This window comes from Anopheles ziemanni, chromosome 2, assembly GCF_943734765.1.
Source record: "Anopheles ziemanni chromosome 2, idAnoZiCoDA_A2_x.2, whole genome shotgun sequence".
In the NCBI taxonomy this organism is placed as follows: Eukaryota; Metazoa; Arthropoda; class Insecta; order Diptera; family Culicidae; genus Anopheles; species Anopheles ziemanni.
In genome coordinates, this window is record NC_080705.1 from 63,578,761 (window position 1) to 63,604,762 (window position 26,002).

General features: G+C 42.5%; 1 protein-coding gene across 1 annotated transcript in view; it reads left to right on the forward strand.

The window, feature by feature from the left end:
- LOC131294545 (cyclin-dependent kinase 14) overlaps nt 1-26,002 on the forward strand; it is a 123,118-nt gene that overhangs the window by 14,542 nt on the left and 82,574 nt on the right. The window contains exon 2 of the mRNA XM_058322627.1: nt 25,017-25,094. Coding sequence (XP_058178610.1) covers nt 25,017-25,094 — 78 coding nt within the window. The remainder of the gene's footprint in view (nt 1-25,016; nt 25,095-26,002) is intronic.

The following is a 26,002-nucleotide window of genomic DNA, read 5'->3' on the forward strand; positions in this document are numbered from 1 at the left end:
TTAGCGTATCATAAAAATGCATGACTTTTTGTACATGTATCAATATTTGATGAACCGTGACCTAATTGAGTTTATTTTGGATCAATGATTTATAAGATAGAATTCTTCCTAAAGGAACACACGTTTATTCAAATCATTCCTTGAGTCCAGTATTTATTCAACGAAAAATCTTTTCTCAACTTCATTTAATTTTATTTACAAAATCTGGCTCACGTTCGTCGGATTTATTTTGCATTTTAAGAAACCCATCATCATCATCTTCGAGTTCAAGAAAACTGTTTCGCGCGAGTGCCGTCATTCAGTTCGGCGCGGGGGTAGCTATTTTCTTTGGCGTACGGCCGTCACTTGCACGTGCAGCCGTTGGCAACGTGTCACCGAAAGGGAAGCGGAACGGGATAGTTAGTTTGTTTTTCTTCCTATGACGGCCTGTCTGCCATTGACTGTCAACGCGCGGCCCCGCAGGACTTTCGCAAAACGCGTCATTCGCTCGGGAGAATAGAGTCATCCCGTATGTGATTTCCGAATTCCACCTTTCCCGGTGCAAGCTCCAGCTGATAAATATGGCATTAGGGATGAAGATGTTCAGCTGAAGACAGTGATTTTGCTTATAATATTTTTTGCACGATGCCTTTGCCAAACCTGGTGAGGGGTCATTTATTCAACTCGTGCGCACTCACGGATCGGTTGTTGATCCGCGAGGGGGTCTCCCGCCATCGATCCCCAGCATTGGCGCGATATTTACGCAAATGGGTTTTCGATCCGACATCTGGGATAGGGAAAAGAAAAAGAAACTCCCAAAAGGCTCATCCCACCGCGGTCTGGGAAGCCGCGGTTCAATCACATGCTGGTGCCACGGCACGACGGGAAACTATTTGCATGCACGCGCGCACTCAGACGGAAATGGTAAATAGTATGTCGCATGCAAATGCGCCCGACGCTCAGCTCACCTCACTCAACCTTCCATCGGCCAATACCTGGAGGAAGCAGTGTCATTTGCCGACGAACCGGATACCGGATGGAGTCGTCATCGATACGACGGGAAGGTTTCTTTTTCTCTTGTGTGTGCTTTATGTTGGGTTACAATTTTTCTTCTATTTTCTTACCCGACATGTTTCGCGAAACCACGCTCGCAGATGTCCAGCAACAGCCGAAACGTATTTTGTTGATGCAAATAAAACATAAAGTACATTTTTGTGTAATGTGTTGAAGTAATGCAGATGCTGCGATCATCTGGGATTTAGTTCGTTTGAATATTTCCTACCGTCGGCGACGCACGGTTTTGCCTAGACTTTCAACGTCGCCGCTTTGTTTCTCGCAAACACCTTATTTGCTGCAAATAAAGCCCTCGCCACACTCGCGTGCGTAAGCAACAGAGGTCAGAGGAAGAGAAATGGCACTTGGAAGATGCAATCGGATGGTTTCCGGAAGGTTTTTCTTTTTATTTGCAAAGTGTCTGACGTTCTTATGCTGCTCTCCCCCGGTTTGACCGGCAACACTAGAGCCGAAGACGAGCTCGATAGTCGGAACGATAGAAAAAGGTCCAGGTGCTGCAGAAGATATGGTAATTTAATATGCAAACAGTATTCTGGCCCTCGCACTCTAGCCCCTTAGCAACGGAATTTTGATTTGTACGATGATGATCATCACGTGCCCCCCTCCTTTCAATTGCTTCCCCTAATAGTGCAAAATGCGAAAAGCAATAAGACGGGTTTGATTCGTTTTTTTCCCTATTGGACGCCAAAATCAGACCCAGGAATAGTTGGCAGGTGATTTTGTTGAACTCCCAACATCGTAATGCTACGGTTTTATGTCTTTATCGAGTGGGCAAATGGCGACAAATTGTTTCCTGCTGCTTTGCTTCCTATGCATAATAATGGTGTCCATTTCGTTAAAGACAATTTATGTGTGGAGTTTAGGAGCTAAAAAGCTGTTTCTTTAAGCTTTTATGTTTTTCAAATCTGTCTCGAAGGGAGATTTTTTTTTGCAATAGGCTTAACAAACTGATCAGGCATATTTATACTAACTCTAGGTCACTTTCATGTTGGGGACCAATCTTTCTAATGTTGTATCTTCGGATGAACAATAAATAACAAAATTGTCATCTAACTATAATAACACAAATGTCATGAACTCAAACTACACAACTGACTAAAATATATCAATTCTACATACTTTGCAATTTCTTCATCCTATACACCCCCTTCTAAATCGTCCATTACCGATGTCAATATCTTCACAAACAAAAGCATACGTTTAAGCCTGATCAGGGTCAAGATCAGATCAAATTCTAGTATCTAAGTAAATGTAGAATGTAGGATGTATAAACAAATCGTTGATGCTCGTTTTGCTCGAGTTTTTAAATTGAACAATTTTCCCACTGAACTTCATCAAAATGCTACCTAGGCAACATACAATTCCAATTGGCTCAAATGTTCTTACAATTAATGAGGAAATATGAGATCGAACTCGTTAAAAAAATTGTTATACATGTTATAATGTAACAAAATGAATTAAACGTAAATATACTGTTTCTACTATAACTGCTACTGTATTTTCGGATTAACTTCTAAACATTCTCTACTGTTTCTCCATTTCTAAACAATTTGTTACAGAATTTTGTTTTTGTGTGTGACTTTCATTTAAGTTTTTAATTTTATAATTCATCATTTTTTTATACCCTACTTATCTATTTTTACTTTTTCGCTAAGACGCTAGGAATAACTCCTTTGCCATAAGCTTCAACAATGAGTAACGTAAGGTTCAGTTTTGTCTATAGCTTGGGTCTTTTTAGCAATTTATGTGATTATCTCCTAACATATGGTTCTCATGCTCACTTGTATTTTTTTCATTTACCTTTAAATTTACCTTGAGCATGTCTGGCATGTCTTTTATTAGGTTGCTTGGTAGTCTGTCTTGCAAATCAATTGACTAACAAACAATGACAATTGTAATGGTAACCATTTAACGCCCATTAACCAATGTTATACATCATTTGCACATCCATTATAGTAATGGATTGTCGATGGAAACAACCTTCCGAGCAGAACCGGATGGTGCTGATGTTGCACTATTCGGTCCGTATTGCACAAAAAACGGCTACTCACACTGTACCATGTATGTGGATGCTGACGTATCTGCTGCCGATGACTATGCAAAACCGCCTACAGTATCGTCGACGGGCGCGCTGCTTACGTACGTGTAGTGGGTCGCCGTCGACCTAACATTAAATTATGCACCCAATGGTTGCGAGTCGTGCCAAACTTCGAAACCGGCATCGGCAGCAAGAACATAAGCACGACTTGGGCGCGATCCTGATGGATTGAAGTGTGATCTATGTGACTAGTTGTGTATGCTAAACGATATGGGTTCGTGTCTCATGTGACACCGGTGCAACCAGTAGAGAGGGATAGGGGAGGAGGGAGGGAGGCTGCCACACGGCGGCAAAATGAAGTTGGCTCATGCTATCGTTTTGGGCAGCGGTCACGGTGGTCTATTTATAATTTGTGACAAGTTTTAAACGTTGCCAAATAGACGATGCCCCCGATGTAAAGCGACACGCACCTCCACACACACCTCCAAATTGGTAAAGGGCATGGCAATCGGATTGATGTGAGAGAAAACATGGGAAAAGTGTTGCAAAACATGATTAACCAATTAAATCGGTATGGCAAAACATGTATGTTTTTTTATTAATGCGTTCTTTATTCTACTGCGAACTCGAGGCTTCAATTGGCATTTTTGCACAACTATGCAAAGGCGTTAGTTTTTGATTTATTGCAGCTGCTACGATACAATTGTACTAGAGTTGTGACTTATGAATCTTTTGAAATGAATCTCACATTTATATTAATCTTTCACCAAAGATTTATTTAAAACATTGATGAATCGTTCTAAACTTAAACAAATCCTAATGAATCTTTATGAACGATGTATCTTTAGGATTTATGAATCTCTTATTTAAAGATCAATGAATCGTGTATCCAAAACATAATGAGTCATTCAACTTCATGAGTCTGAATCTCTGTAACTCAACTCTAGAAAACATCTGTATTCTTTTTCGCAATCACCTATTCTTTCTTTTCATTAATTTGTATTCGTCTTTATTTTGAAACTTTTAGGACCGGCAATTTATCTTTTAATGTTTGTACATATGTTCGTTGTCTGCTTAAGATCTCTTGAATCTTCAAAACAGCTGCTATTTTATTTATTTTCACTTTTATGTTCTCCTATAAAATATACTTTATTCGTTATTTTATTCGTTGCAGCGCAATGTGTACATTTTTTACCAACTCGATCAAAAGATGGAATGTCATTCGCTTTCTTTTGTTTCCCCGAGAAAAGAGAAACCCATACTCTCATGGCCATCTCCACGTCCATAACTGCACGCGCACAAATTTATGCTGCGGCAGGTTTGCTCGAATCGTAATTCATCATCGTTCGTCCTAATTTATGCACATCAAAATCAGTTTTGATGAGTTGAACAGGTGAGGTAGGCACTCGTAGTTCAAGAGAAGAAGAACAAAAAACCACAAAACACCACATTCTCTTACACAATGCCTGGGCCACGGCTACAGTCGACACTTTTGCGCCCCTTCACTCTTCCTCGTTGTCCTGTTGTACAGTTCTTGATGACGTCCTGCGTGGCTCTTTTGGACTGCTGGCGCACATCAGGCTGCCACCGAATACCGGTATTCCTCCCTAACCCAAAGGGATTTTTGCAAGGAGAGACAATAGGACAACTGAGAGTGCTCCTTGCGTCAAGTGAACCGCTGGAAAATGGGGGAACTAGAGGGAATAAAAAAGCGGCCGGATATGTCGCGTGTCCCTACGTCACGAAAACGCCTTTCCCTTTGGTCCGTAGTTCGGCCCGATGTCGTAACACCGAGGTCGGGTGGTGGTGGAAGTTTGTTTTCGCTCTTCGTTGCCTGTTCGTGCATTTTCCTTTTCCACGTCAGGGAGTAGGTTTTCCACCCATACAACCGTGCGAATGGGATTGTTCCCCTCCGTGTTTGACAGACTCCGAAAGGACTCGCAGTGGTTTACCCTTTCGGGCGAGGGGTGTGTGTATATGTGTGTGTGTGTGCGATACGACCACCACCGTACGACGTTTGTCGGTATAGAGTTGCGTGGGTACGCTGTCTTGTCTGCCAACGTGTAGGGTATGTCTAGGGCATCTAACCCCCGGGTGAACTGAACAAGGGTCGGTCGGTCCTACGCTGGATGATTCATAATATACCGCGCTTGCCCTACTTGAACTTCGTGCCACGCACGAACACAGGTATCGTGAGCAAATTTTGTTCGCTTGTGTAGTAGTAGTGTAGAAAGAGCACACATCCCTATGCTCTCCGCTTCTCGATTGTTGCAGCCTCGATGGGAGATTCACGCTCTGTTATCGGTATTTCTATGCTGTCGACTCTCCCCGTCTTCAGTTCCTCGCGTGGGTGATATCAGCTTCTGGTAGCAACATGCCTCGCTAAGACCTAATGCTCCCCTGCGAAGCCCCTGTTCGGTAGAAAACGAGAGAACTCCAACTCCAAGAGGCACACAAAGGCTTGCAATCCAGGGGCTCCTCGGAGGAAACTTCTCCTTATCGCCGCATGGACCGATAATGTTGCAACAGTGCATGACGTAAAACATGGTTTGTTTACCAACTAACGTGGAGGAGAAAATTCTTACTTCAATTCTGAGTAGCTCTGAAGATGGTTACCTCTAGTATTACCAGATGGTATTTCATTTCTCGAACGTCTATCAAAGGCTGGTTGTTTTCCCCATGAAGTCATCAAAAGGTTGGCACGCAATCCACGCTAGCTGGGATACCCGCCAACTCCTCCAATGGACCAGTGCCATAAGCGCGCTGTTCGCCATTCACCACTTCCCTCTGGAACGCACACTCTGCTACTCTTACTTTCAATTAACCACGGCCCCACGGATGCTCTCCCTTCAGCTCAAACAATCTCGCGAGTTCGCGGAAGAGAGCGCTTAGTGTGCTGCTCTGCTGCAGAAACAACGCGCCGCTGCGCCGTTGTTTATGTCCACATGGTGGTGTTGGTGCCGTCGCTCCCCCGGGGGTGGGCCGGACCGACATCATCACCGTTCGCGCGCGGGTGCTTCGGCCCGAGTCAGCACAACGCTCCGGTCTCAGTTCGGTCTGGCCTATCGACAGCTTCTGGCGTTTTGTGGCGCGTCGTTGCAGCAGCAGTAAAGTGCGCTCAGTAGCGAGTTGGTTGTCTCGGCAAGCTGTCGTCGTCGTCGTCGTCGTCGTAATAGTCGTTTTCGTGTGGCACAGTTAGACATCCATATATCCCCCCGACGTCGGTGTTGAAGCCCTTTTAGTAGGTCGTCGCTGCTAGGTGCGGAACCTATTCAGGTGTGTTGCGTGTGTTCCGTTCCGTTGCCGCACAACGAGCGGTTGGTGCGATGCAATAGGAAACTCCGAGTGCGAGTACTACATACACCCCTTCTCATGAAGGGCGTCATATCACGCCATCAGCATCGCTTCTTTCTGTGGCCACTTCGCCAATTCTGAAACCCTCTTGGTGGAGAGCACCGGACAAGACGGGGCAGAATAAAGTGAACCCATTTGTGGACAGCACGGCTATTACTAGCGCCGTAATTCGTGCAAAGTGAAGTCATCGTTGTCAGGCCTGCAGCGACCGGGGGAGTGCGTGAGCATTCATTCGAACTTTAGCGGGGAGGAGCGAAGAGGAGCAACCCGACAACAATCTAGTTTGACAAACTGTTGGACTATTCGTTACGATCCCTCCGTCCAATTCCCATTCGGTCGTGCAGAGAACGGTTTGTTCCTGGTGGACAGTTGTCCTCATACCCGTCAGTATGTGTGAATTACGTCAATGGGAGCCACTAGTGATTAGTATCAAACTGCTAAGTGATTAATTAGAGCCTGCCGGAATCAGATTTCTGGAGCAAACGAACTTCCCTATATCTGAAGTTCGTTCTTATAGTTCTTAACGCAAAATCATAGTGCTGTGAGCAAATCAAGAATTTTAGTCCGAAGTGGCTGAGCTCTATTAAACAATTTTAGTGAAAAATACAGTAAGTTTAAAGGTGTATTCATTTCAAGTGTTCCGATAACAAATTACGGCTAGTTTGGGGCGTTGCATCCGGGATCGGTCCACTCCGGAGTAATCGAAATTAGTATATCAATTATTAAAACTTGACGTTTGCGTGTCTCCATTCCTGGTGGGATTGTTGTGTTTGAATTCTTTTGAGAGAGGTTTTAAAAGTTAGATTGTCCATTCCCAAGTAAGTAAGTTTGGCGTGCATGTGTATCTGTGTGTGTGCGGGTGTATCTGACACGCTTCCCTCTTGTGATCGTGTGCGTGTTGTGCGTTCGAGTGAATATTCATTACAACACAACACAACCGGACGATTTCGCGTCCGTATTTAAAGTGTCCTGCATCATAATCATCCCGGGTTCTGCATGGAAGTGATGGGCATTTTGGAGGGAAGGTGCTGAAAAGTCTACCATATCCGTTAACCGTGATTTTTCCCCCCTTCTAGTTTTCATCCCTTCCGACAGGTTGTGGCTCGTGCCAGACCCCTTCGGGTTTATTTTTTCGGGGAAACAGTGAAGTTTGGGCCTAGAAGTGTGCGGTGTGCGGCTATAAGGGCACCAAGTCCTGAACGGAATTCTCGTGTGGAAGTCCCTTGCATTTTCCACCCCTCCGTTCACCGATTTGTGTTGTGAGTGTCAGGTTCGTGCGATACCTAGCGTTTTCGACGGCGGGAAAAACGAGAAACCACGCTATTCGCGAGTGTGTGTGAGAGAAAGAGATAGAGATTGAAAGATCCACAGGGGTTTTCCTCGTCGTAGCAGGCAGCGACGGTTTTCGATTGTGGAAAATTGGTTTTCCTTCTTCTGCTTGCGCGGCCCCTCCTGGTGAACGTCAAACCAAAGTGAAGCCTCAACTCCCCTCCAGTTTGGTTCGTTGCAGCATAAAGAAGAAAGGGGTCGCGCTCGGCAATATATCCCCGTGGCCAATCGGCGTTTATCGTGGAAGGAGGAGGGAGAAGAAAGAGGAGTGAGTCGGCAGCGACAGCGACCGCTTTCACCCTCACCCCGTGAACCCATTTGTCACACCGAACCGCCGGACCACCCCGTGTCCAACACAATCCGCCAGAATTGAGCCGCCTATGTACATCAAGAAGGATCAGAAAAAGGAAGGTACGTCGACCGGCCTGCTGGCTTCATTCTTTTTCCTCAGCCCTTTTCCACCCAGGGGTGGCCACCGTTTTTTCCTCCCGTTTGCATGCAGTTGGGATGTGATAGGATTTCGCGTCGTATTTTGCATTCCGTTGTCTCCAGTTCCAACCCGCTCCGTGCCGGGTTCGAATGATGAAAAACAAAGAAGTTAGAACCCGCCGCACCCGGGTAAAAATGCTGCTCAGTATCGTTAGGTTTGCTGATGGTAGAATTAGAATGTTCATTGCGCACCCCAACGAGGGAGGGTGGATTTGTTTACAATTTATCCGCGAGTTCCCTTGCATCTGCTTCGATCAGACGCGTTCCAGAAGACCGAGGGTTCACAGAAATCCAAAGCGAACGAAATCGAGGTTGATTACGAACGTTCTCAATCGACACACGCTGGCGGCATGGAAACTCCAAAACGGCAAGTTATGTTTCCACTCGTTGCTCTCGAGCCAGAGTTCACAACGGGAACTGGTGAGCTAGAGGAGTCTTCCCTCGCGTTGTTTTCTTACTACGCTTTACGCCGGTCACTTGAAAGCCTATCGAACGCATGTTTAGTATCCTACCGAAAGATGGACCAATGACAGAGTAATGATCTCACAGTCGGGTGTTTATCATGCGGGTCCGTTGTTCGTTTTCCATTTTCTGTGTTTAATTAACGCATTTCATCAATTGAGGCACTCGATTTGTTCTTCCTTTTTCGCAAAAGCGGATTGCGTTGGAAAAGAGCAGTGACTTATGAGTCTTTCGGAAATATTCATTCATTTCATCTTTTATGCTTTGTCAAAGATTCGTGAATCTCGAAATATACATGTGTCTGGCGACCTCACACTGGTGAATAGATTTATTAATAAATCCAGACTGTTAAAAGTCATTCAAATCCGTGATTCTGGATCAGAATTTCATAACTCCTTTTTAAATTCAAAGCCTTAAAAGAGTTGGACAAAATTTAAAAACGGGATAGTACCAATTATTTGAGATAATAAATTTAGAGCACAGCTTGGGGAATCGAGTACAGTACAGAAATTACCAATAAGTATTTGGTGAATATTCTGTAAATAATTATTACTTCTCGCTTCAAGTGATCAAGTGATAGCTATGGAAATCCCACGCCATAGCATTTTTATAAAGAATTGTCCTTTTTCAAAACATTTCAACCAATTTTTCATGTTTTTCTTACTGCAACACCAGGGGTTTAAATTATTTAAAATTGCAATCCGTAGAATGGTGTGGTATTCGTTTGGACTACGATGTTTGCATATTTTGTTGAGTTTAGATATTATTTTCATGAACATGTTTTATTCTTGGCGAAATCAGTTTGAACGCTTGCTTGTGTACTAAAACAGAATGATATTAATTATACGAAAATTTGCTTCACTTTTCACTCATTGTAGATCCTATTGTTTACCAAAATAATTCAATTAAGTTCGAAAGTATAACTTATCAATTTTACTGTTTATCAACCTCAAGCTTTAACAAACTCTATGAGACTAATACAAATAAATTTGAATATTACATTTCCTTATCTTAAACCATGATTCTCCAATTTGTGAAATTGTTGGTTTCGCATACAAGTAAGTTACATCCAGTGTGTTTAATGATAAACATAATCCGCCACAGAAACAGCTGGTTTCACTTTCCAACGAATCGGAAACATGATTTACTGTAATTTGCCTCACCAGGAAGCGGAGTGCAGCTAGCTCTGGCTTTGGTTGGCTTGGCGGCGTACGCCCCGGATACCGTTTCGCCAATTCTGGCCACCGAAGGGGCGGGAACACATCTTCCGGGTTCACCGTCGGTCGTTTCGATCAACCTGTGTGCGGTAGAAAATGGCTTGGTTGCCCGTATCTGCACGACTGGATCGCAGACGCACCGCATACACGCACACACAGCGTACGGTGCTCCATTCTCTGCTGGTCGTGGAACGATCGATTAAGCCAGATAATTTCCACCATTGTATTTCGTGGCGAAATCTTCAACTAACCGCTCGCCTCACGCTGAAACCTCCTTCAGCTTGATCCAACGCAGAGTTTACGTAAAATCGCTCCACGGTGGTCTTCTTTTGTTCCTTCCCGGGTGGGGGAAGGTGTTTGGAGTGGGTTTTAATCTGGGTTCGCCGGCAGCAATGCGTCTTTGCGTGTGCATTCGGCCTGCGACGTAGGGCGAGATGAATTTGTTTTGTTTTTCTTAATGCGCACGGTGAGAACTCACTCGGGGAAGGAAATGAAACTCGAACTCGATCCGGGTTTCTGTTGGTTGGCGTACTCCAAGCTGCAGAAGCCAACACCACTGCTGTCTGCGCATGCATGTATGCTCGGAGGTCCGATGCTTCCCATTTTCCTCCGCTTCGTAGGAAGGAAGTCAACACCAGCCAGCGATCGGCCGGTAGCCCTGAGCGCGGGTCGTTGAACATTGAACTCAACCTTGCTCACCTTAGAGCCGCTTCGCCGCCCAGCCGGCATCCGCCAGCCCAACCGTGCGCCGCCATCTCTGTCTGTCCGCAGGCGAACGTCATCGTCGTTATTCGAAAGACGAAAGGGACCCGTTTCACACGTTCACACGCGCGCGCGGACCATCCGTGTTCGGACTTCTTCAAGACGGAACCGGCGATGGTTCTTTTGGCCGGTTTCTTTTCTTCCCCCGGTGCCAGGTGAGGTTTGGGCTCATCAGCATAATAAAATCGTACGTGTGACTGGCCTGCGGCTAGCGTCGGTCGACCGACGTTGACGACAGTCGCGACTTTCGGAGGCAGTCGTGTGTGGAGTGCTAAGTCACAACTCTTCGGAGTGTGCAAAAGAGACGAAAGCGAACCCATAGGAGATGCTTAAGATGGTGCAATAATTTTTATGCTCACAGCTTGCACGACTTGGGTTGGGAAGAACATTCGTTCTATTCGTTTTCTACTTTGTGCTAAATCAGGGGTCGGCAACATCTGGCCCGTAAGAAAATTGTTGTCCAGCATAAAGAAAAACAAACATCTTAATTATTGTCAGATTTGTTCACTATATCACACTTGCCTTCAAGTTTAAAAAAATCGTTGAAACTTTTGAACGAAGTTTTCAGTACCAGGCGACATCCTCATATCCTTTTATTTGACTTTTTCGATCGATTTACTATTTACCGGTCTACATTTTCCCAGTCCCGCGAATCTCGTCCATAATATAGCTAAAGTTTATTTTTCTTCCACAATAACTATATTCAAGGAGTACAGTTTTCGACACCATTACAAAACGAAATATGGTTCACAATATTCAAAACATCCCGAAGCTTGGGATCATATTGATCGGTCGGTAAAACCTAGCTATGGCAAATAATTAGAGTAGATGGCTAGTTTTTCAGCATAATAAAAGAGATTTATTTAAAACATAACAAAAATATATTTTAAAACATAAAACAAAGACCCAAATGTTGGAAACGTACGAAACTCAACGAAAACAAGTATAAAAGTAATTGGTTGAATGTATAAATTTTAAATATGTTTTCGTATGTGTATGTTATTGCCAGATTAGAAATTTAATAATTTATTCAAAAAGAGCTCAATATTACTTTCAAAACATTAAATCGTCTAAGGTATTTTTCCTTGTCCTTTTCAGGAAACTTGTGCCGACTCCTGTTCTAAACAATATTTTGTTAGTTTATGACAAGTAACTATGTAGATAGTGTTTGATTCTTTTTGTTTTTTAACTGATTTTGGTATGCTCATTTCAAAATAAATGTATATTAAATCAAGGCTGGGAACAGATGGAATATTTTTCTGCCTTTAGCAGCAGTGACTCTTGACATATTTTAAATTTCATTTAGTTCGTCAACTGTTAATTCCTCGCTGGTGTGTTTTATCCGACATCATTCGTTCACTAACGGTTGGGTTGACATTATTTAATATTCCCCTGTTTGAGTGCTTTTTTAAACCGCTTCTGTCCAAGGCTTGTTTTTGAACCGTCATTAAAGTGCCTTTTTATTTTAATGTGTGTGCATCTTTCGGCCGTGGCCAGAATGTGCACTTTTCCGCGATCCGAATCCGCCCGCGGCGTAACATTCGACGTGGCTTGGGGCTTATCGAGCCGTTAATCATTCGAATAAAAAGGCGAAAAAGATGAATTATGAAATAATTATTAACACCGAGCACGGTCCCGTCCAGCCGACGCGGGCGAATCATTTCCTCTGCCCTCACCGCTCGCTTGTTGTGGCCTGTCGGCGGCGATCTTGGTGACAAAAAAGTTAACAGAGTGAATAAACCCTGCAGGCCGGAGGAAAAAATGTTTCCCTACTCTGACCGGCGCGGGAGGCTGACTTTTTCCAACTTTCAAAAGCAAATTAATTATGACGATGGCAAGTACGATGCCGGACGTGCAACGAAATATGATTTTCCTAAACGAAATCATTCGCCTTAATGGTCCGGTGCGTTAGTTCAAAGCTTGGCGGGGGAGGGAAAAAATATATTTGCGTCAAAAGCAGCTGAATGCCCGACTTTTTGTTCAACTTTTTTTTCACAACAACAACCGTCGAACGAAAGTATTTGATTCAGATATGTTCTCCCAGGGCCAGGAGGGTCCGGCATTGGCGACGGACGAAACGAACGAGAGAAATTATTAGTTTTTTGTGTGTGACATGATTATCAAACCGTTAAGTTCGCTTTTTGCTGCAAGAAAAACGATAAAACCAACGCTTCGTCGCTATGGAAAGTTGATGTGAGATCACTGTTGCGTTCATTTTCATATGAATAACAACGATGGTGGAACTAGTTTCTGTTTTCCCTAGTACGTTTTTTTCTCACATCATCGTTTCGTCTCTGACTGTTCATTCATTGGTTTTGCTCGCGTTGGAAGAAGTGTTAACGAATTGCTGAGTGGATGCTTCTTTTTTTCCCCCGTATCATCCATATTTGCTCCGCTTTGCTAATTGAACGTCTAATTAAAGCTAATCATTTCTCGGCCCGATGTTGCGCCTATTTACGCTGCTCTCGTCAAGAACTGGCGAGTAATTAGGCCCGTGCGCCAGATTAATGGTGCACCGTCAGCGGGTGCGATCCCGGAAGAAAGTAAGGCCCAGGCGTTGAACCTCAAAACATGTATTGCGAGCCTTTTTTCGATTTAGATGCGAATCGCATAATTTTTTTGGCAATGTTTTTGGCATTCGTATGAAAATAAATAAGTTTCTGACTGATAAGTGTTAAATTATGGTTTGTTGCAAATTGGTGAACATTCCTTCCAATGTATAATCAATCGGTCACTATAGGTTCCTTTTTTATTTTTTATTACATTATAAATAGCATTTTTCATGTATGGATTCATTCAGTCAATCATAACCTAGACTTATACACTGTGTTTCAAAATGATAGCAACACATAGTTTTCTTGTGTTCAGGGCTTATGCGAAACATAAGATGGTTTTCAAACAATACACAGATATTAGTGAGTATTTAGTGAATAATTTTTATTACTTTTTTTTTATGAAAACGGAAAACATCCTTTTGGTATTAAGAAATTAAAAACAGTGGAATTCCACAGTTATTGCAACACCTAGGGTTTTAATCAAATAATGCGTAAATGGATAAAAACGTGAAGGTTTAGTAATCAGTGGTTCGTCCATTACGATATATTAGTTGGAAAATTCTTGATGGCATGTTATTGGTCAATTTTCCCAACGTATAAACTAACAAGGACCACCCATTATTTCGGATAGCATCTTCAGCCTATGTATGTGCTGTCTGATATTTTAATGAACCTTTCCAACTGACATTCTCCAAATAACGAATAACAAATAACATTGGGTTAGAAGATGCGTATATAATCTTGGATCTTTCAAATATTTATCATTTTTGTACGCACATAGCTTTATTTTTATTTTCTGAAAAACAGAACTGAAACATTCTATTCCATTAAGAAATATGTTTCTGTTCCTTTGTTTTTCTTACAATCATTTACATTAACATAAGGTTTAAAATTACTAGGTGATGCTGTAGTTATGGAACGCAGTGTAAAATCATATTTTATTTAACATTCGAAGAAAGAAAAACATACAGCCATTCATTAATCTTCTGAAGAATCCATCCACACCTCAAAGAGTAAAAAATAGGACAGTAATCTAGTTGAAGGCCATGTTCCGACCTAAAGTGTGCCAAAGACCGCGCAAAATTTTACTTCCCTGGACCATTTTATTATCATCTACCATCGTGCCACGGCGCAATATATTCGTAGAAACGTCGGTCTGAATAGTTTAACAACATTTTTTCTTCTGTCCACTTCGTGACCGGTGGTGCATTGGCTCGTTTGGTTGATCTCTTTTTTCCGCACTGTCCGTATTTCAGCCACTTTTGGGAAGATCCCAGGGCATACGTTCCAAACTAGCGGGAAAGATACAACCCTCTTTAGATCGTGCCACTCCGATCGGAAGCCTTTTCGTGTGCTTTCCGTCATGTTAAATTGCTTCACGGGGTGGCTCCTCCGTCGCTACCAGCTGGTGTGGCATGCTTTTTCCTATCAGGACCGACTCTCATCCGCCCCGAAAGTGCGGTCTTCTTGATGCTACTTTTTTTGTCAAGATTTTGACAGTTCCCAAACTTCAACTTTCAGTTCAACGGCAACCTGACGTAACCGTGTTATAGGTCATCATCACCATCATCATCATCATTAGTGTCATCCGCTACCGAACATCATCTGTTCGTTCTTGTACCCCCACCTAGTCCGTTTCATTCTCCTACTTCCAGAGCGAACATCTTGGGTTTGATTTGCAATTTTGCCAGTAATGGCTCATAATCATCATTAGCCCGAGCTTTTGCGGGTTCGCTGATGCGGATTTTTCTCGCTCGCGTTCCGTCACGAATTGTTGCGCTCGTGGTCGCACTGCCAAGTGGTAGGATGCCCTACTTTACCGGCAAGATGATGATGGTGGTAGTCCTCCGAAAATCCAATCAGCTCTTGTTGGGTCACGGTTGCATAACGAAATTGGTTGAAAAATTGAGGCGATAAAGAAATTTACTACACAGCAATAGTAACCGATTGGAATGTTTCATGAGACTTTTCTTTTCATGTTTTTGGGTTTTGCAGAATTTTCTTTTGGTTTATAAGTAGTCTCGAAGTACAATATTTCTGATCCCTTGATATCCTCTTCTCAGGGTGGCCACTCAACCGGGAAAACCGGGAAAACCGGGAATCAACCTTGAATTCAATTTTACCGGGAAAAAACCGGGAAAACCGGGAATTTCGCCGAAAAAACCGGGAATATTTTTCATATAATATTTTTTTGAGATTTACATATTTTATTCTCGTAGCGTAATTATATTTTCATGTAAAATTGTCACTACATTTCAATTGTTAAGGGCGACATTTGTTGTCAACTGTTTGAAGGTCCACTGTATCCGTATTGCGTTTTCGTTTCTTCCAGTGGTGCCGGCGTAGAGGCAAAGCGAGAAAGCATGATGATTTTGTCGCCACGGAAGCAATGTGTACGAAAGACAAACGCATCGAGGGTTAACATTGGTAACATGGTAACGGGGATTTCCAGTTGAAATTGTAAATGCATTGATCATCTGTTTAAACACTCGCTATGAAATAGCAATGCAACCAAATGTCTTTGTATATGCTTCAGATAGTAGCCAAAACAGTTACTTTAAATCTAGTAAATCTACTAGCTGAAAAGCTAATCGCTTCCTATGATATTGTACGAAAATATTCACAGCGTTCAAATCCGTCGTTTGAAATTTCGATTGCAAACTCCTGTCCTTCTACCAATATTTCCTGATGAGATCCTTTATCCTGTTGAGTTTATAAGGTTGCTTGTTTCGGGACGATCGCACGCGGTGCAATCTCTTGCTTCACTTGTTATGAATGTGTCACTATGGATGTACCTTTCGGATGTGATCTGATCGATTTATATGCTTGCAGATATACGGAAATAATTATGTATGTTTCATTCTATTTGTCAGCAATGGTTTGATATGGATAAAGGTTTTTGTTTTACCTTTAACTGTTAACCACTCTCTAGCTGGTGTATTGGTTGTTTTGGTATGGGATCTCATTGTATTGCGGCATTCGCTAGACGAGTGTGCTGATCAGTTTTTATTCTTGGTGAAATGTAGCTCATTTGAGTTGTTGGTGTGTTTGCATAAAATTTTGATAACGTGAATCATTTGTATCGACGTGTTTATGAACGTGTCTTTTGATAGAAATATTAGAAGATGTACAACAGGTATGCTACATCTCCCTTCTTTTGTTGAAAAATGTTATGATTAAGCAAATTCTATGAGCGAAGGAAAAACATTTTTCGTTTCTAATTTTGAGCCGAATTAAAAATTAATTTGTTATTTATGTCATTAATGAAGTTGTTCTTTAACATTTTTATAAGGATTTTCTTTTAAAATATATACGCTCAAGCAATGTGTGTTGTTGCAATGAAAGTTCAGTTTACGATGCTCTATAATCCCAAACCGTATGTGTTGTCCCTGTTTTCCTTCGGTTTTTCAATAGTTTTTGTTTTTGAAAATTTTGAAGTTATTTCCTTAAAGTATTCTTTAACACATAACTTACATGCAGTTTTGACCTACCTAAAAAACCATAGAGACATATAACAGCCAAGTTTATCTACTATAAGCAATCGAAATGTAGTGAACCTGCATAAACTAGAAAAAACCGGGAAAAGCTGGGAAAAAACCTGGAAAACCGGGAAAAAACCGGGAATTTGAAATCATAATCTGAGTGGACACCCTGTCTTCTGAGCATTTCGTTCTATTTGATTTTTATATGACCCAGACATTGTTTTATGGCATAGAAATAATCAAATTATTGAACAATATTCCCGAAGATGTAGTATATCTGAACGTTGACTAACCATAGTGTAACAAATTTATTACGTAATCTATTCATAAATATCCTTAACCTAGACAATCCAGTCGCATAAGAGTTCTAGGCTTGTGTTTTTCACTGATGCTCCATCCCTTCCGGCATCGGTATCAGCTGGAAGCGTCTCTGGTCGTCGTTGTCCGGCGACTGAATCACTCCGACGTGTTGGGTTTCCTGCGCGGCGCAAACATCATGGCTGCGCTTCATCAGCCGCACGATCGTTTCCTTCGGCTCGCACACGTAGATTTTCTTCTCGACCAGTACATACCCTCCACAGCCGCATCCACCGCCCGCTTTCGCATCCGTCGCGTACGTGTCATACACGTTGCGCTTTTGGGGAATGGAGTTCTCCAGCTCCGGCGGTTGGGGTAAATCTTCTGGTCGCGGTACTGACTCCATTTCCACGTGGACCAGCGAGGTTTGCTGCTGGGACGAGTCGGCGTTGGAAGCGACCGGCTGTAGGTCCTCCTTGGTAGCGGTATTCGATGCTCCTACGCCGGTGGTTTCCGCTGTTGCGCCAGATCCGGTGGTGGCCACATTAGACGACACTTTTCCCTTGGGTTTCTGCTGTTTCTGCTGAAGAGGCAGCGGTAAGGGAAGTGTTTGGGCGGCCGTGGGCTGCTTGTTGTGCACCTGCTGCTGCACCACTTGTCCTAAGGGCGTGGGCTCGGCAGACTGCGGTGTGGTAAGGTAGGTGACACCAGGGAGCATAGTTTGGCCGGAGCGTTTCACTATCGTCACCTCCTCGGAGCTGTCAAAGTCTTGTAGACCGTAGGCGTACGGTGCTGGTGGGAGATCCCGTTGAATGAAGACCGGATTGGTAGGGTCTGCCGAGGTGCGTCCAAGTATGAGTCCTCCTATTCCTAGACAAAGGCTTAGATACACCAGAGCTGATGTACTCGTCCTGCGTGTTGTCCACCGCGTTCGGATGAGTCGTTGAATGTGAGTTTGTTTCATCGCTCTAGCGGGATATTTAGTGCCTGTATTTCTCATCCTTATTCTCCTCCAGGGACGTTGTTCTAGCAGCACTCGCTCACGGACAATGTGGACAACGTTCCGCGGGGACCATCTTTAAATATTCGACCCTTCGTCCATACGGTTATGTAGCCACCAACTGATAGCCTGAACCTCATCCACTGTATCTAATGGCTTTTGTTGTTCGGTTCACCGAAAGCCAAAAATCCCATGAGCCGCTGCTAGTTTCTGGCGCGCGCGGTGTCTTCGTTTGGTTACCACACTGCCTGACCCTTATCTGGTGAGTGGCGTGCGTGGAAAACGTGTCTTTTTCATACGTCGTCGCTGTCGTCGTCGACGAGAGAACGCTTGCCCACCACTTTGTCCTCGTTCGACGATTACGCAATCTCACACCGAGAGTCGCTAGAGCTCGACGGTACTTGAGCGACTACCCGGCGACGTTTTGGGTTAATGTGTGACGCTTATCGTGTGGGTAGGCGTTATGAATGCAACCTAGGCTAAATTGAGCCCCGATGCAGTTTTTCTCTCAATGGTTTTGAGGCGAACCTCAGGTGCATGACTTTTCTGCGCAATGTGTGAATGTGTCGCGATATGAGATTGTGTAATGCTGCAAAACCGGTGCCCTCTGTAGCATGCGATTAGATTATTTCCTTCTGAACGAGATTGGTCTCTTTTGCCGCGAACAATCGCTGACCAAAGTTCGTTCTTTTTAACGATTTGTTTTTCTTTTTTATCTACAAAGGCTACAGCCAGTTTTTTATCGTTTGAACTGTTAAAGTTTCAAAGTTACTAAAGACTTTCACTCCATAAAAACAGACTCCATTTTATCATTCAGAAGGGCCGAAACATGTCAAATTCATTCATTCAACTAATTATTATACAGTCGTTGCCACCTATGTTTGCCTTTATCCCATCCATGATTAAAATGCCGCATCAACTTCTACCTTTAACGCATCTGAGTTTGTCTCTCACTCGTCAGTTTTTGTTTCGTGTTCGTTTGGTTTTGTCTACTGATTCCAATTTTATCCCTATTCATAAATTTGGTTATTTAGAATTAAAACAAAACTAAAGATTGTAAACAAACAAAACAAGAGACGTTTAGCAGCTATGAAAATATTTGTATATCTTCGATTTAACCCCTTTTTCGGAACATTAATCGGAAAACCGACAAAAAATTCTTGGTTATTACCATTGTTTGTCAAAAGTTATTTTAAAGCATAAATTAGTTGATGTTTACTTTTCATAAAGTGTACTTATCAATGAAAATGACAATGACTTTTATGTTTTTGTGACAAACTCAGATGTATTAGAGACAGAAGTTGATGAGCTACTTCAAAACATGGTGCCTTCGAGTAGTGGCTGTAAGTCAATTAAAAAGTCTTCCGGGAAAACAAGATCGTTTCGATAGACTTAAAGATGTTGTAAGTGTTTTTCTCAGTTTATACTAAACTAGCTCGAAGCCCCGGCGAAGCTCGGGGAGGAAAAATGTGACTAAAGTTTTTATTCTTGGTTCATTTTCTATGCTACATTCAGATTGCCTACAGACATATAAGTAGCTGTGATATCACTCGGAAATTTTCTTTCATCAATAGTCTAGGGGGCAAAGTGCATGGGTGTTGTTCCGGAGGATCGGAGTTCGAATCTAGGCTAGGAAAAACTTTTTTGTTGACGGTTGTAAAAATTTTTTTTCATGATTTTTTTTAGATATTTAAATTACTTTTTCAAATCTGATCATATTTTGTTACATAGATTTCAAATTATCATAACCATTATTAAATTAACAGCTTGGTGGTTCAATTTATTTACATAGCCATATGTACCTGTATTTTCCCTATGCTAATCAATCGTACAACTGGTGTACTGGTAGTGGTGCTCGAGCCTTGTATCAGAGGTTTGGTGTTCGAATCCCGAATGGGACTATCTTTTATAGTACGAAATAAAATTTTTCTTCAAAATCTACGTTTGCCATTCAAGTACCGATATTTCCTCACTATTCCTAACTTGTGCTATGGTTCCTCGGCAAGACTACGGCTTCGCTCTTGGTAAACCCGTGTTCGAGTCCCGTTTCCACTTAGAGTCAGATTGTAAAAAGCATGCTTCACGTGCACTGTAAAATAGTAGGGTTTATTGCCTCATCTCATCACGGGACTTTGAAACTGAGATTTATAAAAGTAAAGATTGACGATCTAATTTTGCTCACCGCTCTTCTTTACGTTGTTTGCCAATTTTATCTCAACAAATCTGAGAAGATGCATTCGTGGAACTTGATTTTGTAAGCAAATAATTTTTCATTCATGTCTGCCTCAGCAGAGTTGAGTTCAACTTCACACGCTGCTCCGACTGTTTACGTAATGCTTCAGTTTCGACTGTTTATGTTCCCCATGAACTCCATTATCATCACCTGACACCATGCTCATTTTTTTTTCTTCTTGTTTCCGACGTCAACAAGAGGTGAAGGCAACGTTCGTCTGTCTCGTACCCCTTTTCCCTCATCCGCGGGGCATTCCTTCCTCTGCACGTTGGTAATGAGTCATAAAAACTGGCCAACTCTTATCTGTCGACAAATGCCATCTTCGTTCGTGCTTCACTGCAGCTGGTCGATAATCGATGCGAAGGGATTTACTCTGTCTGTCGATGGTTTTGACTTTTGCCTAGGTTTTTCAAAAAGCGAACCACTGGGTTTCACAGAATAGTGGTTTAAATGCGTGTGTTGGTTAAGTCTCGCTCAGAATTGTCCAAATTGGTCAACAATCACGTTTGAAAGGCGGTTCTGATATCTACCTAGCCTAGGAATGTAGTGTTCCTGCCGGTTTTAGCAAGTTTATCTTACATCTCTTCGAACGTTCCAGCGTTCAGTCATTTATATATCGCTGGATGTTTTCAACGCCTCACCTCGAACCAAACGGACATGCCATACAAATGCCATTGTTCTTTCCAAAGCGTACACGGAAACCTCCGACAGTCACATAATGCTGCAAAAAATATTCACAATTATCAGCCCGATAAAAATCTCTCCAGTCCTTCCTCATGCACCGTAACTATTCCGCTTCGTTCGTGTCGTTCTTTTAATTCATTTGTCGCTGGCGCGTTCCATCTTAAACGATGCGCCATATTTAATTAAAGATAGTTACCCACAATGAAGCGGGCTACTACCGGGAAGAGGAACTCAACAGAGGAGGCGATGGTTCGCTAAATTGTCGTGATGAGTAAACTTCTCTTCGTCAACGTCGTTGAACCGGCACCGACCGAGTAGTTCTCTGTGGTAGCTTCTATCTGGTTGATGGTTGCAACGCTTGATACACTTGCCCCTTGCGAACGGGTAATCGCGAAAGTGCATCGTCGTGTGTTGCGGAAGGATGCCTCACGGCGATGGCAGCGAAGCCCGTTATCGGACGAAAAACAAAATGGATCGTTAGCAAGTGATGTGATAAGACAAACTTACCATCGTCCACCTAACAAAGGAGAGGTTGGGCATGTAGTGGAGATCGACCCGACGTTCAAGAGGATTCAGCACTGGCCGGAAGGTGTCATGCACCGAAGGTACTTATCAGCACTTTCTCGGTCAGCTACTGAACCATCGCGACTATCTGTTACCGGACCCTTGCCGTCCGTCATCCTTTACCCTCGGCTCAATAATTGCTCGATGAAGTTGATGAAGATGAAAGACTCTTGGCGGATCGGTCTCCTCGGGCCACTCGTTAAATGGGTTTGACATAGGCTTGGAGTACACTTGAGAGAGTTCAAGAACACACCATCACCGTTTCGCGGGTTGATAGTGTTACCATTTCCCGTGCAGATAGCGATGACTGGCGGTTGGCATCTAGTGGTCCAATGTCCCTTGGCAAAATGAATCATTTCAACTCGTCATAACCCAAGCGAATAAATTGAGCTCTTCGCGATGCCTGAGCACGCCCAAACGTTTCCGTTCTTGCAACAGACATTTCTGCATGGCTTAGATACTGCGAGGTTTTAGCTTCGTCGTTCCTTCATGTTCTAAATTAAATAGTATGTAGTACGAAACCTTAGCTCCAGGTTATACGGGCTCCAGTTCCACGAGGTGTCGGATACTCGTACGTCCACATCTCCCATTTGTATCTCGAAACCATTCGTGTCGTTCTGTTGTGGGGGAGAAGGTATCAGAATCACCATCCACTCGTGGTCGTTCGTAATGTGATCTGCCTGTTTACTGTTTATGTTTTCATGCTCCGCCAATGCCCTGGGAGAACCATTCCATGCTCTTTGATCTCAGCCCCGATCTTCGCACCAGACCGGCCGGTAGAACAACAAACGTCGTTTGCCAATGCTATTGAGGATCTTTATTTCGTATCGATCAGAAACACGATCCAGTATCGTTTCGTTTGGATTTCCGGATCGTAAACACGGCCCCGGCGAGACGATTGCAAACGGAAAGCGAATGGCATCGTAAACAATACCGCGTGCTGCGCTCGGGTAAACAATAATATTTTGCCCGTGTAGCCATTCGCACGTTCATTCGATGCTCCGTGTCGTTGCGTTTTATACTCTCGGCATTGTCAACTCGGCTAGCCTTGTGTTTATTACATAGTTCTTACACATTAAATGAGTTATCTCATCCACTGTGTTCAATATTATTGTTTAGCAATATTTACTTTCATTTTATCAATGTTCAACAACGATGAGCTATTATTTTCTTCAACTCTCCAATGAAGCTTTTTTACATAGTTTAAACATTTATGCAAGCTTGATTAGAAAAATCAATTTAAACGTTTGCGTATTTCGCTTATCGTAAACTTTATTACTGTTTCTCAGCATCAAACTAGAATTTTTAAACGCAATTTATCATGACATCGTTAAATGTTTCATTATCATAACTTCTATTGGACTTACCAGCTCTACATAGTTAATTTATACGTTGTTATCCAATTTATGTTTTATTTAATATCCACAAAAACCAATTTGCATTAACAATTTTTCTATAGTTGAATTGCATTTTTCTGATAGCTTAACAATTCAATACAATTCTAATTGAATTTGATTTTATTTTTATGTGTTTGAATATATTTCAAGCAAAATAAAGGTAGTATGCTCTTATTTAGCTTCCAAAGCTTGCGTGTCTTTCATTCCAGTAAAACTTAACTACAAGTACATCTATCTTTCCAAAATAGTAGTGACGATAATTTTTTTGAAAAATGGAAACATTTTAAAACAACAATAATCTATAAATTTAAAATATACAACAAATCTTTTGTAAAACCACAATCCGAAAAAAAAGGAATTTATTTATCTAAATTGGATTTTGTAAGTGCTCGATGATGATGTATGTTTCGTAAAGCAGTTTCCTTCGTTGTGTGTTGTTAGCCAAATTAACAACCCTTACGGGAAAGATTAGACGTATTTATAGACTTGTCTTTTCAATTACTGGAATTTATAGCGCCGATTGCGCCTTTAAATCTAGTTTTTTTTTCAACGATCATGTCATTGCGTTTAGATCGACAGTTGCAAACCTAGCAAAGGCTCTCATCAAACCACGTACAATACTGCCAGCAGTTCACAGCCTGGCCACGGACCGCCGTTTGTCAATCAGCAGGTGACGGCCGGAGCAACACGTTCGACCTTTGGCTTTCGGTTTACGCTTTAACGGTGGACGGCGCGGAATGTGGACGGGCGGGCGAAATCGAACGCGAATGGTGAAGGTGAGATGGGCAGCAACCGTGACAGAGAAAGAGGACCGAGGGCGGGGGGTACTGGAGAGGTCACACACTGTTTGGAATTTGAAATTGAAACTCGACAATTGCTTCCTTTTTTCGCCACCGTGAGTCGTTTTAATTCATCGCACGACGGCGACGACAATTACGCGGATCGCGCCGCGGATTTGTGATTGCATTCATTGGCACATGAAGTTGCAAAAAGGAAAAAGATGGAGGTAACGAAGTGTACGTGTGATACCGCTGCACCGGGAAGTTGTGCTGTGTCCGTTCGCGCGTGTGTAATGGAGCGATTGCGTTCCGTTCCAGCCAAGGTGCATGTGATACGTCACGCCGTAATGCGTCGTGGCACGCACGATGCTGCCACTGTTCCCTGGTGAGGTGGTAAATTTGGGATGAACGGAGTGTCTTGTTTTTTCTTCTTGCACAATGTTCTCCCCTAAGGGAGAGAGAGACCTACATTTTTTTCCCTCAAGTTCATCGGGTGTTCCGCAATAATTAGCTATGAATGGAAAACAAACAACAGCAGCAGCAAGCTAAGCGGAAAAGTTATGGCACGCATATCCATCCACCTTCACATGGAGCGGTACGTGCTTCATGCTGATGCCCGTTTTGTACTCGCTATGTACGATGCGGTTTCGAGCGTTGGCATGCGAGGTGACTCAGTTGAGGCGGTCTTGAACAGAAATGGAGGAAAAGAAACTGGTTCCACTTGTCAGGTGAACGATCTTAATAGTGACTAGTTGAAACATTCCTCATGTAGATTATTTACCTTCAATGTAACGTATCAAATGCTTATTTTCATTAGTTATTTTTGTTTGTGTCTCACATGTTTTTAATTAATTCAAAAAAGTTGTACCAAGACATTTTTATGAAATTGTTGTTTCAGAGAAATGCGATGAAAATACTGATTACGTAACAAGCAGAAACCTTTCTTAATGTGTTTATTTGTTTACGCTTTCATGCTTTATGTTAAGTCTATTCCCGTTACACAACGGCGTTCTATTACCGGCACGGTATTTTTAACATAAAGTCCAATGGAAGTTTTTTAGAAAGTGGTTTGCTGGCAGCCAATTAGAAGAAAATCATCCAGTTGGAAGAGTTTAATGAGCGGTTTCATCCCACAAGTGTCGGTTTAAAGCCGTATTAACATACCTCTCGATATCAAATACAGAGAGAGGTGTTTACTCAAATATTAGATTTTACTTTAACCGGTAGTATAATTAGTATAATTTTTACGTATAATTTTTACGATTACAATTTTTACGATTTACTTTTCTTACTAATATGTTAATGCTTCTTCTTCTTTCAGGAGTCACTATGCGTGAGAAAAAAGGAGGTGCTCTGCAGAAGATCAAAAAGCGGTTATCGCACAGCTTCGGCCGATTATGTAAGTAATCTCAAGAAATGTTGTAGTTGAATCTCTGTGCATTATCCTCGATATAAATATTCAAAAAGTCGTTCGTATTTATTCCGAAAAGATGCACAATTCTAAGAATTTTCTGTGCGTAGACAAGAATATCCAACATGCATAAAATTTCGGGTATTTTTGTAAGCAATGTTTTCTGTTTTCCCAACGCGGATGGAGGATTTGATTTCCGTTGGTCTGGTGTTTTTCAAATCGCTCCCAAATCTAGGTCATCATAGTTGTGATTGACATGAGGGAAGAAATGAAATGAGCTTCTCTCAAAACGACGTGGTGTGAACCATTGAACAAGGGAAAAAAAACATCGAATCGATTTTCATCCATGCAGCATCGACCGATGTGTGTTTATCTTCAGCTGGGTTTGCTGTTAGTATTCTTTCCTGTTTGTGTGTGCTTGTGTGCGAGATATTCAGTATGTGTGTGTAAATTTTCCGATCGAATATGGACACGGACTGAACCAATTTACATTCCACCCTAAAGAGTCAGATGCCACAAAATGTTTGGGGTATTTTATGCCATCCTTAAAAAGTACACTCTACTTACTTCTGTCTCGATCTTCATCGAGTACCCTTTTTTTTGCCGAAATCAAAGGGTGAAAATTGGCCGTCCAAAATCAAACCAAACTTTCCAAACCACATACCACGTAAGCAAAAGTCGACCCGGACAGCTGCTAAGCTGAATCTGAAAGTGAGATGGAAATAAAGAAGCGGCTGTGGTGGAATTGAATCAATAAAACTGTTTATTTATAAAATTGTTTCGTACCACCTTTTACCACCCTTTTTTATCTCCACCTCCTCTCATGTTGCTCGTGTAGAACTCGCCAACGAACGGGCCGAGAGACTTTTAAACTAACGAACGCACGAGAAAGGATA